Source organism: Crotalus tigris, unplaced genomic scaffold (genome assembly GCF_016545835.1).
Source record: "Crotalus tigris isolate CLP2741 ecotype Arizona unplaced genomic scaffold, ASM1654583v1 scf7180000017599.838750, whole genome shotgun sequence".
NCBI classification, from domain to species: domain Eukaryota; kingdom Metazoa; phylum Chordata; class Lepidosauria; order Squamata; family Viperidae; genus Crotalus; species Crotalus tigris.
The window spans coordinates 685382-704769 of NW_024096503.1; the positions used below are offsets into that span (position 1 = coordinate 685382).

A 19388-nucleotide genomic window follows, 5' to 3' on the forward strand; every position below is an offset into this window, starting at 1 on the left:
AAGTTGCCCCAGGCCTCCCCGTTTTTCATCTGATCTCTTATAACTGTTACACAAAACTGATTCTTGCCCAACTACCTAAGCCCGTTTTTCAAACTGGGCCACTTTAATAAGATACGTGGACTTCAATTCCCAGAATTCTTCAGGTACCATGCTGGGGAGTTGAAGCTCCACACTGCCAAGTTTGGAAAACACTGATCTAAGTTATATTGTGTAGAAATCTTTGGTAATTAACAGCATAAAGGTGTATAGGTAGTCTTCAGCTTACAACTGGCCGCTTCGTGATGGTTCAAAAGTTGCAAGACGCCGAAAAAATGACAAGCAATCCTTAATTTATGATCACAGCTGAGCCCAAAGTTTCTGTTGCTAATTTGAGACGGCTGTTAAGTGAGTTTTGCCCCGTTTTGCGTTCTTTGCCAGCTGTGAAGTGAACCGCTGCGGCCGTTCACTTAGTAACCCAATTGTTAAGTGAATCTGACTTCTCCCATTGACTTTGCTTGGTCAAAAAGTTGCAAAAGGTGATTACGTGACTCCGGGACACTGCAGCCGTCATAAATGAGAGCCAGTTGGCCAAGCGTCCAAAATTTTGATCATGTGACCGTGGGGATGCTGCAACAATTGTGTGAAAAATGGTCCTAATTCACTTTTTTCAGCGCTGTTGTAACTTCGAACACTCGCTAAATAAATGGTTTTAAGTCAAGGGCCGCCTGTATTACATTCTTGCAAGTCATTACATTGCCCAGATCCCAGCCAGAGATCAGAGCTAAGCAACCTTGTCTCTTTTATGACTCGTGGACTTCAACTCCCAGAATTCCCGAGCCAGCCCTGCTGAGGGGAAAGGGAGAGATTTCCAAGCTGAGCCATGCCGGCTCAGGAATTCTGGGAGTTGAAGTCCACGAGTCATAAAAGAGCCAAGGTTGCCTACCCCTATCCTAGGATGAAGATTTGTCTGAAATGGTATAGAGCAGGGGTCTTCAAACTTGGCCCTTTTATGACTCGTGGACTTCAACTCCCAGAATTCCTGAGCCAGCCATGCTGAGGGGAAAGGGAGAGGTTTCCAAGCTGAACCATGATGGCTCAGGAATTCTGGGAGTTGAAGTCCACAAGCCATGAAGGGGCCAAGGTTACCTACCCCTGGGCTAGACGTATAAAATGTACTGATAGAAATGGGATGACACACACTAACGCTGGACTATTTCAGCATTCAAGAAGGCACATGTTCTTTTTGATATGAAATGTATTTTATTTTGAGAACTTCTGTTTGTACAAAATTAGCATAATTCAGAAAGGTAAAAAACAAGTTGCTTTCTTCCGAACATTATTATATACTTATAAAAATGCAAAAAAAAACCCCAAAACAAAACAAGTACATTTGTTCCAGTCTGTTCAACGTGAAGAGTGATTTATTAAGCAACCTTGGTTTACTTATTTTCTTATGCTGAGGTATTCACTGTAGAGTATTGTGACCGTTGAGGTGAGAAACAACTGACCATTGAATATATAAGTCAAGATTTTCCCTTCAAAAACTAGTTACATATCTAGTTTCCCATCCTAAGCAAAAGTAGAGAAGATTCAGAATTAGGAGGAAAAGAAACATGCATGCGGACTGCAAGATGATTATCTAAAACTAGTGATACAGAATGATAATATTACAGTCGATAATTCCAAGAACAAAACTTTTTCTCTGGCAGCTTGGCAGTTCGGTCTATTTTTTTTTTAAGGGTTCAGAGATCAGTCTGACCAGCAAAAGAGGACCATTAAATTGTCCTTTTAAATGGCTTTTTATATGTTCCCATAAGACACCACAAAAATAGAAAGCAGCAACCGGCTGGCGGATATAAAGGTAGAGGTATCCATTTTGCATAAAGGCTCTTAAGACAAACAGTTGATAAGGAAGAACTTGTTTTAAAAAAAAAATACACGCAAATAGAATGGGAGTCTCAACGCAATCGAGGGAAAATGCTGAAGCCCAAGCCGCGTTACACACACACAAGCACCAAAAACGCTGCCTTAAAACCAATTAAAACACTTCAGATTCATGGCCCTGCATCCAATGCTTCAGAAGATTGTTCTAGCAATCGAGCTACACACAAGATTTGTTTCACGAGAATGCTTTGCCCCAATTTAATCGCAGATTTGTGACAAGCAAAGGTTCCCTTCAACCTATGCTCCGATCCGTTTATATGCTAACCGACAATGAAAATGCTACCAAAATAATAATTTTATATATATATTTATATAAGCAAGTTCCTCTATTTTAGCTTTCAGGGGCTTGGGGAAGGGGGAACGGAGACAGAAGTTGTTCCAAAAGGTTATTTATTTAAATAAAACCCCACCAAAATCACACAAGGTTTTTTGTTGTTGTTTTTTTCCCGAAGGGGCAAGACAAAAACAGAACAAAACTTAAAAAAAAAAAAAACGGAAATGAGAAGTGCTTTACGGAATCACCGCCCGCTGCCGTAACCTGGGAAGAGCTGATTTAGAAGATCCTGCAGTGGTTGATTGACTTCCATCGTATAGTTTGTGCCGAGATCATAGCGGCAGGCTGGGCAGCTGTACACTTTTGCTCGAAAAGATCGATCCAGGCAGTCCTAGAAGGAAACAGACAAAAGCTAACAACGGGACTTCTGCTTAAACAACAACTTTGATCGACCTAATCCTTCCCAGAGAAGATTTGGTCCAAAGCAGATTAAAAATATAAATCCAGTGGAACAAATCTCTTTAAATTTTAATTGTGGAGGTTCTACATAAGCTGAAGAAGCCTGGATGGAGGAGAGCAGGATTAAGATTCAAGCGCTGCTTCTGCGAAGCATTTAATTATTATTATTTTAAAAAAAGCATAAAACAGATATTGGGTGAAAAGTAAAAAAAAAAAAAAGGTGCCCACAAATTATGTGTTTGGGGCGGAAGAGTTATAATCTAAACCTTTTTGTTGTTCTGTTTAGATTCCAACACTTTTCTGTAACAAATATTTCTAATTCAGGTGTCAAATTAGTTCCAGGTACAGGTGGTCCTCAGCTTACCACCATCATTGGGACAGGAACTGCCGTTGCTAAGTGAGGCAGCTGCTAGATGGGTAGCACCCAATTTTTACAACCTGCTGTGCTCCAGTAGTTAAGTGAATCCTGCTTTCCGCACTGCCATCGGGACCTCCTGCCTCTCGTGTCTGATTGGTTTCCTAGCCCGCCTCTCTTCCTCTCATACCCCAAAATCATCCATACATTCCATTATCGTCATGAAGCGGAATCACCGCAGTCATTAAGTGAACGTGGCTTCCCCTGTTGCCTCTGCTTGTTGCAAGCCCCCGGGGAAGGCCGCAAAGGGCAATCACTTGATCCCAGGATGTTCCGACTGTCACAAATGCATGCCGGTTGCCACACGCTCAAAATTTTGATCGCTTGACCCTGGGGATGCTGCAACCATCACAAGATTGAGGACCTGTCACAATTTGAGGACCACCTGTAAAATGTGTTCAGGTTTTTATTCTAGCAAAACGAGCCAGAACAAGAAGGGGGTCTGGGACACTGTTGGGATTCACTGCCTGTTCAGCGAAACGTAAGGGGATAAACAGAGCATGGGTTCAAGTTCTATCATGCCGACTCTCAACTTAGTTGGCGTGTAGTCGTTCTTCAGGGGACCCTGAAGCAAACGAGGAGCAGAGAGCAAACCATCAAGGAGAGAAGCAACCTGGAACTACGGAGAAACTTCCTGACAGTGAGAACAATTAACCAGTAGAACTACCTGCCTCCAGAAGCAGTGAATGCTCCAACATGGAAGTTTTTAAGAAGAGACTGGACAGCCATTTGTCCGAAATGGTATAGGATTTCCTGCCTGAGCAGGGGGTTGGACTACATGACTTCCAAGGTCCCTTCCAACTTCATCATCATCATCATGTGTAACAGCACTTCAGCTAAGCTCTCCTGCAAATCTCCTTTCAATGAGCCATATTCATCTTGTGACTCTTTATGGTGCTCAGCCATCCCAAGATAAACAGCTATAAACCAAATCCCTGGACAACTGGTCTTTCAGCTTTATTCAGCTCCTAGGGTGATTAATTCCTTAAATAAAGCAACACTGGAATAAGTTAGAATTTTTATTAGTTTTATTATTATTTTTAGTATTAGTATTGTTTAACAATTTGGATATGTATTGTTTAATAATTAGGATATTAACTTGTTTATTATTATGTTTATTGGAGTTAAAGCGCATTATGGACTTGGTTATTTATATAGTTGGTTAATGTTAGAGTATGATTATTATATTTGTAACCCTGTACTCAGCTCTGGGAAGTGGGGGAGGGAGAGGGGAGGTTGGGGGGGTGGGTTTTGGGATGTATATTGTAACTTTTATAAAACTTTTCAATAAAAAAAATTAAAAAAAAAAGCCAAGGTTGCCTACCTCTGAACTAAGTAATAAAATACTAATAGTCAAAGGCAGTTGTGGCGAAAGCAGCAGTCTAGAAACTGGGAGACAGTGAATTCTAGTCTCACCCTAGGCACAAAGCCAGCTGGGTGAATCTGGGAGTCAGTCACTTTCTTTCAGCCTGAGGAAGCAGGCAATAGCAAACCACTTCTGAAATCTTGTCAAGAAAATGGCAAGAGCTAGTACAGGCATTGATCAGGAGCCAAGACTGCCTTCCAGATCCTTGGGAAGGCCTCAATACACAGACAAAAAGGCCAAATTTAATCTAAACATCTGTGACCGCCATAACAATAAAAAAAAAATGCTACACTATCCATCTCTGGGGAGACAGGGGCAGCAAACAATCTCTAAAACCTGTACTTATGAGATGTTTGACAGCAAGAACAATCTAATAAGGTAATTAATTAATTAATCTAATACGGTTGCTGGAACTGGGTATATGTAATCTAATGAAGGACAAGGGGGGACATGATAGCAGTGTTCTAATATCTCAGGGGCTGCCCCAAAGAAGAGGGAGTCAAGCTATTCTCCAAAACGTCTGAAGGCAGGACAAGAAGCAACGGGTGGAAACTCATCAAGGAGAGAAGCAACCTAGAAATAAGGAGAAACTTCCTGACAGTGAGAACAATTAACCAGTGGAATAACCTGCCTCCAGAAGCGGTGAATGCTCCAACACTGGAATTTTTTAATAAGAGACCTGACAGCCATTTGTCCGAAATGGTATAGGGTTTCCTGCCTGAGCAGGGGGTTGGACTAGAAGACCTCCAAGGTCCCTTCCAGCTCTATTCTGATTGATTGGGTGACATGATAGCAGTGTTCCAATATCTCAGGGGTTACCACAAAGAAGAGGGAGTCAAGCTATTTTCCAAGGTGCCTGAAGGCAGGACAAGAAGCAACAGATGGAAACTAACCAAGGAGAGAAGCAACCTAGAACTAAGGAGAAACTTCCTGACAGTGAGAACAATTAACCAGTGGAACAACCTGCCTCCAGAAGCGGTGAATGCTCCAACACTGGAGGTTTTTAAGAAGAGACTGGGCAGCCATTTGTCTGAAATGGTATAGGGTTTCCTGCCTGAGCAGGGGGCTGGACTAGATGACCTCCCAGGTCCCTTCCAACTTTTATTATTGTTGTTGTTGTTGGGGGCAAGGTGCTGACTCTGTAAAGTGTAAACCACTTGGAGAAGAGGGCTGTAAAGCACCTTGAAGCAGGATATAAGTCTAAGTGCTTCAACTCCCAGAATTCCCGAGTCGGCATGGATGGTTCAGGAACTCTGGAGATTGAAGCCTACAGGTCATACAAGAGCCCAGCCCTCCTTGAATTCGGTTGACTCTTAATCAACCCAAATTTAGTGCTGACTATTGGTTGATAGATTCTTGCGTAAAGGCTTGAGCAATATACCATTTTAACTGGAACTTGGTGTGTGGTCACAATCCTTCACCCCTGACACTTCCTCTCTCATCTCATTAAGACACCCAACGGCAGGCACACATTCCTCCGATCGAAACAGAACTATAAAGGGCAGAACTACTATGCAGTGGAAAAGACTAGCAAACTCAAGGGGGGAACCCAGATTCAGTTAACGGCCCCCGCAAACAAAAAAAAGAAAAAGTGATATCAGGCGCGACTCGCTTAATGGCTACATCCCTCAATAAGGAAAGTTATGGAGGGAATTGTGGTCGTATGTTGAGGACTGCCTGTCCTTTCCATCATCGCCCTGCCCCACTGATGCCCTGCCTACCCGAAGCCGCTTAAGAAAAGCCCTGGACCCCCTTTGCAGACCAACGCGAAACATGACAACTGCTCACCTTGCATACGTTGTGCTGGCACACCGTGGTGATCGGTCGGAAAACCACCTCTTGACAGCAAATGCACAGAAAGGTTTCCTCCACTTTGTTCAGGAATTTCTGCCAGGAGAGAGAAGGAAGGTCATTCAGAGTACAGAGAAGAGCAACAAAGAGGATCGGGGAACTGGAGGCTAAAACATACGAGGAACGGTTGCTGGAATTGGGTATGTCTAGTTTAATGAGGAGAAGAACGAGGGGGACATGATAGCAGCGTTCCAGTATCTCAGGGGCTGCCCCAAAGAAGAGGGAGTCAAGCTATTCTTCACTGAAAGCAGGACAAGAAGCAAGGGATGGAAACCAATCAAGGAGAGAAGCAACCTGGAACTAAGGAGAAACTTCCTGACAGTTTCAATTAACCATAATTTGGTAAGTCTCTAGTTTAATGAAGAGAAGGACGAGGGGTGACATGATAGCATATAGAGATATTTGAGGGGCTGCTCCAAAGAGGAGGGGGGTCGTCCACCTATTTTCCAAAGCACCTGAAGGCAGGACAAGAAGCAACGGATGGAAACTAATCAGGGAGAGAAGCAACCTAGAACTAAGGAGAAACTTCCTGACAGTGAGAACAATTAACCAGTGGAACAACCTGCCTCCAGAAGCAGTGAATGCTCCAACACTGGAGGTTTTTAAGAAGAGACTGGACAGCCATTTGCCTGAAATGGTGTAGGGTTTCCTGCCTGAGCAGGAAGCTGGACTAGGTGACCTCCAAGGTACCTTCCAAGTTGTTTATTATTATTATTATTATTATTATTATTATTATTATTATTATTATTATTATTATTACTACTACTAATGTTATTGTGGTTGTTGTGAGTTTTGCCCCATTTTACAATCTTTCTTGCCGTAGTTGTGAAGTGAATCGCTGCAGTTGTTAAATTAGTCCCATGGTTGTTAAGTGAACATGACTCCATCGACTTTGCTTGTCAGAAGGTCGCAAAAGGGGATTACGTGATACACACACCCCGGGGACACTGCAGCCGTCATAAATATGAGCCAATGACCAAATATCTGAATTTGGATCACATGACCGTGGGGACGTTACAAGTCATTAAGCGTGAAAAACGGTCATAAGTCACCTTCTCCCAGTGCAGTTGTTAACTTCGAACAGTGACTAAACCAACGGTTGTAAATCAAGGACTTCCTGTACTGATGCAGCCTGAGTATCCCATTCCAGAATCTTTTGGTACTTAAAGGGTTTGAGTGAGTTGGACTAAAGAGAGCAAAGAGCTATGAGCTTGGCTGTTTTCTTGGCTCAGAGCCTAATCATGTTCTCTTCAATAAAATATATATCAGTGGTGGTGAACCTATGGCACGCGTGCCAGAGGCGACACTCAGAGCCCTCTCTGTGGGCACGTGCGCCATCGCCTCAGCCCCGCCTCCCCCCGCGGCCCCCTCATCAGTAGCCCTCCTGGAGGAGTCACCCCGGAGCGCGGCCCACACAAAGCAGCGCAGCCAAGGACATGGCAGCCAGGCAGCGGGGACAAGACTCCGCCCTTGCACCCCGTCGCGCGCAATTGATGCTGCGGGGCGCAGGTGTAGCTGGGCCACCTGGCTGATTGGCAGGCTGTGAATGGCCCTGCGGGTGGGCAGAGCAGGGGGCGGAGTGGGGGTGCAAGGTGGGGGCGGGGCTGGGTTTTGAGCACTTGGTCTCTAAAAGGTTGGCCATCACTGATATACACACATGTGCTAATACAGCAGGATCTAACAAACCACAATTACAGCAGAGAGAACACATCTGCCGAGCCTTCCCTTTATACAAAGGCTCTTAAAGAGACGCAGACCCTGCTGAGCTATTTCCATTCATTACATTACATGTTACATCCTACATTACATAAGCTGGTTAGCTGTTAAATCAATACCTTGACAACTGATAGTGTTATTTGGTTGGTTCATAAAACGTCTGCAAGTAAACCACCAAGCTCAGAGACCACAAGAAGCTCACAGACATGGCTTGATGAACCATCTGTCAAACTTGGCATTTAAAGCAAAGTTCAAAAGGAAGCATAATTAAAATCCAACACCCAGAGAAGCAGGGATTAACCCTAGACCAGTGGTTCTCAACGTTTGTGTGACGGCGACCCCCGTCACACAAACGTTCTGCGCATGCGCAGCGCCACGCGCATGGGGTTGGGGCCGCGCATGCGCGGCAGCGCCCCCTGAGGGGGAAAAATGGCAGATCGCCGCCTTTGGCGACCCCCGAAAAATGGTCGATTGACCCCAAATGGGGTCGCGACCCATAGGTTGAGAACTGCTGCCCTAGACAAACATTCGGGAAGTAAACAATATCCCAGTCGAGAAACTACGAAGGAAAAAAACCACAGTCCCACCAATCCTGGCAGGGCAAGCTACTGTACATAAAGAGCAAACTTTCTCCCTTCTAGGACTGATGGTATTACCTAGTTGGGTCATGAAACGTCTGCAAGGAAACCACCAAGCTCAGAGAGCACCGAGGACCCCACCTCCTCCTCATTTTCCTCCTCCTCCCCACAACCCCACTCCCTTCTAGCACTGATGACATTGCCTAGTTGGGTCCTGAAACGTTTGCAAGAAAACAACCCAGCTCAGAGGGCACCAAGGACCTCACAGTTCAACCGTGAGCTACACATATTCTCTTCCGCTGGTTTTTCTCCCTGCGTGGTAAATTTATTGACAGGCAGTTCAGGTTCCGATGGGCTTTTGCGACAATGCTTTCAAAACCATTTCCTCTCGTCTATACGATCCTGTCATTTCATTCCACGGCACTCGAAGACCGGGTCATCCCCAAAGCCAACCACAACACCCATCATCAGGGACCCCCAGTGATGCCCTCCCTACGTACCGGTCCCTCCTTCAGGGCTTCTAGTGCTTCATTCCACAACTTGATGTTGGCTTCATCGTCTTTGATAAGAGCCTTCTGCTGGGGAGTGAGTTTGTAGACTTCGACTTTAGTCTTCTTTGGGGTGGCAGCAGGAGAGACGCAGAGGTCCGAATCGTTTCCTGGAAAGCCCACAACCGTACAGGATTTATTTAAATTCATTTATTTCATTCATTCAATTCATTCATCAAAGAGAGACTTCAAAAAAAGATGTGCGGGCAACTCAATTCCAGAAGATCACTTACCAGATTTCCTTTTTCTCTTCCCTTGCCCTGGGGTTTCTTCTTCTATTTTCTTGCTGTTCTCTTTATCTTTGTTTGCCACGGCTTCCAGGTACCCTTCGGGATACTAAATCAGGGGTGAGGAAAAGGTTAGTTGGGACATAACCGCCGCCTGTCAAAAATGGTGGGTGGCAGCTCCTGGCCGCCCTTTGCAAGACGCCGCTGTGTACCTGCATTGTCAGACCAAGCTTCTTCATCCTCTCTTTGCCTTCTCGGGTCCAAGGGGCTGGCTCTTCGTCGTCTCTCCTGAGCATGTAACGCCAGACCAAAAAACCAGATTTCCCCGTTTCGGGCCAATATTTAACTACCTTTAAAAGGGAACAGAGAAACGGGGTTCAGTTCTATAAAGACCAATTGGTGTCGTGCTTAAAGCACCAAGCTAGAAATCGGGAGACGGTGAGTTCTAATTCTGCCTTAGGCAAGAAACTGTGCTCGTTGACTTTGGGCCCATCACCAGAAGGTGAGTTCTAGTCCCGCCTTAAGCATGAAATCTGGCTGGGTGACTTTGGGCCCATCACTAGGAGATGGTGAGTTCTAGTCCTACCTTAGGCATGAAAGCAAGCTGGGGGAACTTTGTGCCCATCATCAGGAGACGGTGAGTTCTAGTCCTGCCTAAGGCATGAAAGCTGGTTGGGGGACTTTGGGCCCATCACTAGGAGAGGGTGAGTTCTAGTCCCACCTTAGCCATGAAAGCCAGCTGGGGGACTTTGGGCCCCTCTATCTTAGCCCAACCCACCTCGTAGGATAGCTGCTGTGGAGCAAAGTAGAAAGGAACATTAGATTTGTGCACCGCCTTGTTATTTGCAAAAATAGTAAAGGTGGGACATAAAAAAATAATAAAAAAGTAAACTAAAGTGAAGGTAAGGGTAAAGTAAAAGTAAAGTAAAGATAAGGGTAAAGTAAAGTAAAAGTAAAGATAAGAGTAAAATAAAAATAAAAGTAGAGGAGAGTAAAGTAAAGATAAACGCTGAAATGAAATGGCCAGGCACAATCCCTGCTATCCCCAAACTTTGGGGTCCCACTTGCAAACCAACCAAATGGTACCTTATAGATCCCATCGTAGCGATTTCCATCTGTGGGGGCGTATTTGCTGTATCGGCCTCCCTTCACATTCCGTACCACCCGAACAGGTTTCCCGGCTCGCCAGTCCTTGGCTTCGGCACCCTCTTTATCGTTAATCGGTGCGCTGCAGTTCAGGGCCAGAGCTCTGCCAAGCGTGAACAGACACAGGGGCTTGAGGGACTTCCCTGACCTCCCCTTCTAGAGGCAGGCCTCGACTTGCAGGTATATATTTAGCAACCATTCAAACTTACAACACTGAGAGAAGTGACTTACAACCAGCACCCAGTCACTCCAGTCATATTATAATGCGGTATTATCAAGTGAAAATACCACATTATAATGTCGTGGTAAGGCCACACTGGGAATATTGCATCGTTTTGGTTGCCACGATATAAAAAAAGAGGTTGAGACTCTAGAAAGACTACACAGAAGAGCAACTAGGATGATTAATGTTCTGGACACATAAAAAACAGTTGCTAGAAATGGGTATGTCTAGTCCAGGGGTAGGCAACCTCGGCTCTTTTACGACGTGTGGACTTCAACTCCCAGAATTCCTAAGCCAGCCATGCTAAGGGGAAAGGGAGAGGTTTCCAAGCTGAGCCATGCTGGCTTAGGAATTCTGGGAGTTGAAGTCCACGAGTCGTAAAAGAATCAAGATTGCCTACCTCTGGTCTAGTCTAATGAAAAGAAGGACGAGGGGGGACATGAGAGCAGTGTTCCAATATCTGAGAAGCTGCCACAAAGAAGAGGGGGATCAACCTATTCTCCAAAGCGCCTGAAGGCAGAACAAGAAGCAACGGATGGAAACTAATCAAGGAGAGAAGCAACCTGGAACTAGGGAGAATTTCTCCGACAGTGAGAACAATCAACCAGTGGAATAGATTGCCTTCAGACATCGTGGGTGCTCCAACACTGGAAATTTTTAAGAAGAAATTGGACAACCATTTGTCTGAAATTGTTTATAGCAGGGATCTTCAAACTTGGCCCTTTTATGACTTGTGGACTTCAACTCCCAGAACTCCTCAGCCGGTGTGCCTGGCGGAGGAATTCTGGGAGTTGAAGTCCACACGTCATAAAAGGGCCAGGTTTGAAGACCCCTGCTATATAGGGTCTCCTGCTTGTGCAGAGAGTTGGACTAGAAGACCTCCGAGGTCCCTTCCAACTCTGTTATGAAGAAAATATGGATGTCTGGCAACCACCATGCATTTACAGATGTTGGTATATCCTAAATCGGTGTTCCTCAACCTTAGCAATTTTAAGATACGTGGACTTCAACACCCAGAATTCCCCAGCCACCGTGGCTGGCTGGAGAATTCTGGGAATTGAAGTCCACTAGTCTTAAAAGTTGTCACGGTTGAGAGATACTGATTTAGGTCTAAGGTGAACATTTGTAAGCATTGGATATATCATTCATCAGCTATTTGATTGAGTTACTTTCCATCCAGCTGCACAGCTTTATTGGAGAGCTGTATCTTACATTGGTGGATGTTCGTGAGCAAAGAACGTGATTCCAATAATACAAAATAGGTGTGCAATGGCACAGTATCAGGTACATGAGCACATGAGAATAATTGGATGAGAATAGAAACTACAAAAATACTTCCGTGATTCAGCAAGAATGCCTCCTTGCTGGTCGCCTCTATGGGGCGACTTTTGACCCTTTTCAGGGCCCCCCAGCAAAGCAAAACTGGCCGGGGGAGACGGAGCTCGTCTCCCAGGCGTCCATAGCAGCCGCGCAGTAAACTGGAAGTCTTTCCCTGCTGCAGACAAGCCACTAAGCGGCCGCTGAATTATAAATGCAATTTTTAAAACTGCTCGGAGGTATCAAACAGGTTTAAGCTCCGTTCTCTCCCCGTCTTTTGCAGAATTCCTTGGGGGGGGGGTTTCTCCTCACCTGTTCATTTTTGTAAGTTTTTGATCGCAAGACTGTTCAGCTGTCCGTTTGTTTCCCGAAAGGTCACGGCCTCCACTCCCCGTGTAAGTGAAAGAATTTCCATGATCCTGAAATACATTCAGATGGTTCAATCCAGGGGTGAGAAAAATGCCACTCAGCTGGTCACTCGAGCACATGAATAAATTGCATTTTGGCACTTGACGCTGATTTTGGTTTGGATATTTGCTTCCCTGTCTTAATTGGCAGGCCATGCTTTTAGCATGGTGCCTGTGGAACACTGAAATATTTCTCCAACTTGGCGTTAGTTCAGAATTCCCTTGGCAAAGTGCTCTGAGTTCCTCCAAGTGTGAACATTTGCAAAGAAGGTTTTGACCCGAGTTCTAGCTTTGCTACACCACAGCTGAATCAATACATATAAGTCCTCAACTTTCAATCAGTCGCTTATCAACTATTCCAAGTTACAACAGATATCCCCAAAGCTACTGATGGCCGTTTCAAAATTCTGGTGTTGATTCCTTCCCAAGATCACATGACCACATTTTCGATGGTCAGCAAATGGGATTATGCCCATTTGCTCTGCCCCATGGTCACATGACTGAGGTTTATGTTTCTAGTGGTTTTCTTAAAACCAGCTTTTACTTCTGGTTTCTGGCAAAAACAAGCCCATGGCAAACAATTGGTTCACTTAACAGTTGTTGCAAAAAAGATCAACAAAGAAGAGTCCAGGTCCATGCTGGTCTGCTTTATAACTGTCATGACTTTATGATCGTAATTGCCAGGCTTAATTACCATCTGAATTATGGTCTGAACTCGAAGACTACCTGTACATAAAATTATTTCTTCTTTTTATATCAATACAAATGAGTAGCCTTTGGCCTGAGCACTGATTTCCATATTTTAGAGCCAGCCCAGATGATCAATTTTGTTACACACACACAAAACCAAAAAGACGCAACAGTACCACGACACATTCCTTTTGCACTCAATGGCTTTTTTAAAAAGAAAGAAAGAAAGAAACGAAGGAGAAACAGCACCTCTTCCCACTTTGGAAGACTCCAAGTTGCTCTGATCCAACTCCCCCCAAATCAGAGCTAACTAAGCTAGATCAGTGTTTCTCAATCTCAACAACTTTTAAGACGTGTGGACTTTAGATCCCAGAATTCCCCGTGCAACAGCAGCAACTGTGGGGAATCGTTGTTTCAAACTTGCTCTTAAGCAAGTAAGCCAAGCCCTGGTATTCTCTTTTAACGTCGTTTCTTACATTTATTTTCGTTCAAATAGCATATCACTTATGTGCACAGCTCAGAGGGTGTTAAGACTGGAGCAACATCTAAGCCCAGTAAACAAATAAACCATTTTAGTCCACGATCAGGCAATTCTGCTTCAGCTTAGTACTAGAACAGAAACTTGACAATTTAATTCCAACTAATGCAGAGCTGAGCAGCCCTCCCTTGCAAAGGAGCCCACCCTAGCCTTTAGTTATTAAATCAATTTTCTTGAACCCAAAGAACCAATTTTCAGGGTTTGACTGTGCACTAAGCAGAAGCTCAGGGGAAATGGCATCAGCCGCTAATTTAAGGGGTGATGAAGGGAAGAAAAGTCAGCAGAAGAATCACAGACCAGGTTATCTTGGCAGTTACCTATGGTAGGGGCTCTCGAGATGGCTGAGGCAAATAATTCAGTTCTGTAATAACCAATTAATTGTTCAAACTAAGTAATTAAATTCAACAAATTTAATTTAGCTGAAATACAAACATCTCATTGGCACCGGGACTTTGAATAACGAGGAGGGCAGCACTGAGAGACGCAACAATGGCACTTACTACATCGTCTTCGTATCCGCCCGCCAGGACCAAAGAATAGGCGCCATCGTTGCTCCTGCCATGAATCCCTGCCACGTGAGGCCGGTGGACCCCCGACTCGCTCACCTGATGGGGAAAAGGCAAGGTCATCGGTCAAGGTATTAATTTAATAGCTAAACAGCTGATGTAAGGATGTAATGTAACATAAGGTGGATGATGCAATGATAGGAATGATTCAGCAGGTGTCTGTATCCCTTTAAAAGCAAGCAGGGTCTGTATCCCTTTAAGAGCCTGTTTCCTGCTGTATGTTGGAGTTTGCTATATTACGTGTACAGTAGTGGCCAAAATTGTGGAAACCTATTAGGAAAAGTGTATTTTTGAGGTTTGCTGTCTAATAACACCACTTTTTGGGGGGAACAGTACCATACAATTATATATCAATGGAAACATAATTTAATCAAGAATATAACGCAACATAGTCTGTTCAATTATCTGTACTGTATTCTGTGAAAAGGTATAGCCAAATAACCAGTAAAGGAAGCCCAACTTGCTTAGGTTGATATCAGGTAGCTTTCCTTCATCTGATTGTAGCCAATGAGCATGAGTGTTTAGAGAGCCAATCGGGTGTCATCTTGTTTTGGCAATGAGTCAATCAGATCACAGTAGGATTCAGTGATTGATGTCATGTATTGAAGCTGAGAGGAGGGCATTTGTCAGCATGTTATGTGATTGCTATCAAGTTGGTTGGGATTTTTTGTGTTCTTTCACTTAGTGAGCTTGTAAAGCGTAACAAAAACAAAGTAATGGTGCAAAGAGTTGACTGGTCGCCCAGAAAGCAATGTAAAATAGTATGATTAAGTGAACAAGGCTACAGTTATAAAGAAATTAGAAGAAAAAAATGGTGGAAACTTAACCAAAGGTGGCATTTCTACTGTACACTTTTCCCAAAAAGTTTCCACAATTTTGGCGACTACTATATGTATCTTGTTTCTAGTGTATATTGTAGATAGTGTAATATACACCACCATTTAACATAAACCACTGTTTACTGTATTTAATCCTGGGTTACCTCAGGACAATAAGACTGTGCATGCTCTGACATCACAGGTCAAAGCTTCAGCGCATGAGCAGGCCACCATAATTGTCATAATTACAAGAACAAAGAGAGAGCCACTCCCCACACCCATTTACATTTTAGAAATCTGAAGCAGCATTTCAGCAAGACTGGTACGTCCTCAGCTTGCAATCACAATTCAGCCCCAAATTTCTGCTGCTAAGCGAGACAGCTGCTAAGTGAGTTTTGCCTCATTTTACAACTTTTCTTGCCACAGCTGCTAAGCGAATCGCTGCAGTTAGTTAACACGGCTGTGACGCGAACCTGGCTTCTCCCCACTGACTTGGCTTGTCAGGTGGTCACAAAAACAGATCACATGACATCCTAACACTGCAACGGTCATAAATACAGGCCAGATGCCAAGCATCCCAATTTTGATCACGTGACCGCAGGAATGCTGCCGCGGTTGTTAAGTGGGAAAAATGGCCTTTAAAATCTTTTTTAGTGCTGTTGTGATTTTGAACGGTCACTAAATGAATGGTTGTAAGTTGAGGACGACCCGTATAATGGTAAAATTTGTACATTTTATACAAATGTACAAAAAAAAGAGTACAATTTTCCATCCAAATAAAACTGTACATTGGCAACAAGCCCAGAGAATACAGGTAGTCCTCACATAACAACAGTTAAAACCTGGCCCTTTTATGACTTGTGGACTTCAACTCCCAGAATTCCTCCGCCAGGCACACTGGCTGAGGAATTCTGGGAGTTGAAGTCCACAAGTCATAAAAGGGCCAAGTTTGAAGACCCCTGCTATAAACAATTTCAGACAAATGGTTGTCCAATTTCTTCTTAAAAACTTCCAGTGTTGGAGCACCCACAATGTCTGAAGGCAATCTATTCCACTGGTTGATTGTTCTCACTGTCAGAGAAATTCTCCTTAGTTCTAGGTTGCTTCTCTTCTTGATTAGTTTCCATCCGTTGCTTCTTGTTCTGCCTTCAGGCGCTTTGGAGAATAGGTTGATCTCCCTCTTCTTTGTGGCAGCTTCTCAGATATTGGAACACTGCTATCATGTCCCCCCTCATCCTTCTTTTCATTAGACTAGACCAGAGGTAGGCAACTTGATTCTTTTACGACTCGTGGACTTCAACTCCCAGAATTCCTGAGCCAGCATGGCTCAGCTTGGAAACCTCTCCCTTTCCCCTTAGCATGGTTGGCTCAGGAGTTGAAGTCCACGCGTTGTAAAAGAGCCAAGGTTGCCTACCCCTGGACTAGACATACCCATTTCTAGCAACTGTTCTTTATGTGTCCAGAACGTTAATCATCCTAGTTGCTCTTCTGTGTAGTCTTTCTAGAGTCTCAACCTCTTTTTTTATATCGTGGGAACCAAAACGATGCAATATTCCCAGTGTGGCCTTACCACGGCATTATAATGTGGTATTTTCACTTGATAATACATTATAATATGACTGGAGTGACTGGGTGCTGGTTGTAAGTCACTTCTCTCAGTGTTGTAAGTTTGAATGGTTGCTAAATAAATACCTGCAAGTCAAGGCCTGCCTCTAGAAGGGGAGGTCAGGGAAGACCCTCAAGCCCGTGTGTCAAGAATTCTGGGAGTGGAGGTCCACAAGTCATGAAGAGGGAATAGTTTGCTCATGCTGGCTGAGGAATTCTGGGAGCTGAAGTCCACAAGTCTTAAAGTTGTCAAGGTTGCAGACCCCTGCTTTAAACATTACAATGCTGGCCAACAAGGTTCAGTTTTTCCCTTCTATTCCCTTTTCCTTCAGACTCAAACACTTTACCCACTGACACCCAGTTAAGATCTTCTGTACGTTCTTAAGGCTTGCTCATAGCAGCCTCTCACCTGGACTCTGAATTTCCACATGGTTCCCACTGGAACTCCAGGGATGGGCCCATAATGGTTGGATGGCACAATGGTACATTCCCTCGTGCGTCCCACACACGCCATGCCCTTAAAAAGTAAAGGGGGAGAAAAGGGGTCCACATTTTAAACATAATCAACACAAATCAGCCAAACAGTTGAATCAAAAATTGGCTAAAGTCTGCCTGCACTTTTCCAATCTTCTAATAAAGCACACACACGTTGCTCAAAATCACCAGAATTAGCCCATCGGGCCTCTCAGCTGCACAGTCTTGGATGGGAGAAATGGATCTGTCCCTGTGCATGGCATTGCCTCCAGGAAACGGGGCGAACTCCATGCCATTCGCCCCCTTGGTTTTAGTTTTTTTTAAATATGTTTAGTTGTCATTTGTTTTATATTTAGGTTTTTTTTTTTGCTTGTAAATGTTTGTAAGCTGCCCAGAGTCACCTTATAGGTGAGACTGACGGCCTATACATTTTATTAATTAATTAATGTGCTATAGGACCTCCTCTCAATAAAACTGCATGCAGCTTATAAGGTTGCTCTGATTAGCTACTTTCATCAGTGTTATTTACATCCCATCTTAGTTTTAAAATTAACTCAAGGGTTGGACTCGATGACCTCCAAGTTCCCTTCCAACTTTATTATTATTATTATTATTATTATTATTATTATTATTATTATTATTATTGTGGATCATCGCACAGTCAGCCAGATGTTTAGACTGGATTTGGCATTTTGTCTACCTATCGAGTCCTTACCCAGGACTTGGGATAGGCAGGTGTGGATGTTTGATGGTATTACAGGTATCGTCGCAGTTCCTAGTAAGGCCGCCTTTTGCAATTGACTAATAGCGAATTTGTCAATGCCAATGGTGTTCAAGTGGTGCTCCAGTTGTTTTGGGATTGCACCCAAGGAGCCTATGACTATTGGTACTACCCTTGCTTGCTTTTGCCAGTCTTTCTATTTCTATTTGTAGGTCTTTGTATTTTGTTATATTATTATTATTATTATTACTATATGCAATACATCTTCCTCCTCCTATTTTTTTCTCCAAAGCAACAACCCTATGAGATGGGTTGGCCTAAGAGAGAGTGACTTCCAAAGTCATCCAGCTGGCTTTTATGCCTAATGTGGAACTAGAAGTCATCGTCTCCCAGTGATTGGGCCAAAGTCACCCGGCCGGCTTTCATACCTAATGTGGAACTAGAAATCACTATCTCTTGATGATTGGCCCAAAGTCACCCAGCCGGCTTTCATGCCTAATATGGAACTAGAATTCACTGTCTCCTGGTGATTGGCCCAAAGTCACTCAGCTGGCTTTCATGCTTAAAGCACGAGTAGAACTCACCCTCTCCTGATGATTGGCCCAAATCACCCAGTCGGTTCTCATCCCTAAGGTGGGACTAGAATTCACTCTCTGCTGATAATTAGCCCCAAATCACCCACTTGCCTTTCATGGCTCAGGTGAGACTTGAACTCACAATCTGCCACTTCTTAGTCTGGTGCCTTAGCCACTACACCCAGCAATTCCTCCTCCTCTCCATAAGCTTCCCAGCATTTTAATAAATTAGAAGCGTATTGAGCCATGTGAAGGGCATCTTTTGGTTGGCAACTAAAAAGCACAACCAGATTCCAGTTACCTTGCCCCAGTCCCGCTGAGAAGACGAGTTAGCAGACGCCATCTTAGATTTCTTTTTGCTTTCTTTCAGCTTCTCACCAGCCAAAACCACCTCACTCGCATCATTTCGGCATTCGGGACAATACCTAAACGGAGGCATTCATTTTTTATTTATTTTTTAAATCTGCAATACTAGAGAGGTATATATGAAGAGCTACTTTTGCAATTCCAAACGGTGCAGTTATAGAAGGTTACAGCTTTCCAAGACTCCCCAAACCATTCGTTCAGTTCAGAGGTAGGCCACCTTGGCTCTTTTATGACTCGTGGACTTCAACTCCCAGAATTCCTGAGCCAGCCGTGCTGAGGGGAAAGGGAGAGGTTTCCAAGCTGAGCCATGCTGGCTCAGGAATTCTGGGAGTTGAAGTCCACGAGTCATAAAAGAGCCAAGGTTGCCCACCCCTATCCTAGGATGAAGATTTGTCTGAAATGGTACAGAGCAAGGGTTTTCAAACCTGCCCCAAACCATGCCAAACAGGACTGCATCTTGAATCAACCTTAATTCCCAATAAAGATAACTTTCCTTTCAGAAAAAAAAATGTTTTAGTTATTTAAAACAGGTACATAGGTAGCCCTTGATTTATCACCTTAACAATGAATGGCTTAGCAACCATT

General features: G+C 44.0%; 1 protein-coding gene across 4 annotated transcripts in view; it reads right to left on the reverse strand.

Moving 5' to 3' along the window:
- Positions 1–1226: 1226 nt before the first annotated feature.
- The window catches only part of UHRF1 (ubiquitin like with PHD and ring finger domains 1), a 45140-nt gene continuing 26978 nt past the window's right edge, over positions 1227–19388 (reverse strand). For all 4 annotated transcript variants that reach the window (XM_039367136.1, XM_039367153.1, XM_039367145.1 and 1 more), the window contains exons 8-17: positions 18739–18862; positions 17077–17184; positions 14179–14283; positions 12356–12462; positions 10444–10606; positions 9570–9707; positions 9364–9466; positions 9083–9240; positions 6226–6324; positions 1227–2588 (exon numbers count right to left, since the gene is read on the reverse strand). In XM_039367136.1, the coding sequence (XP_039223070.1) occupies positions 2442–2588; positions 6226–6324; positions 9083–9240; positions 9364–9466; positions 9570–9707; positions 10444–10606; positions 12356–12462; positions 14179–14283; positions 17077–17184; positions 18739–18862 (1252 nt within the window). In that variant the 3' untranslated portion in view covers positions 1227–2441. The remainder of the gene's footprint in view (positions 2589–6225; positions 6325–9082; positions 9241–9363; positions 9467–9569; positions 9708–10443; positions 10607–12355; positions 12463–14178; positions 14284–17076; positions 17185–18738; positions 18863–19388) is intronic.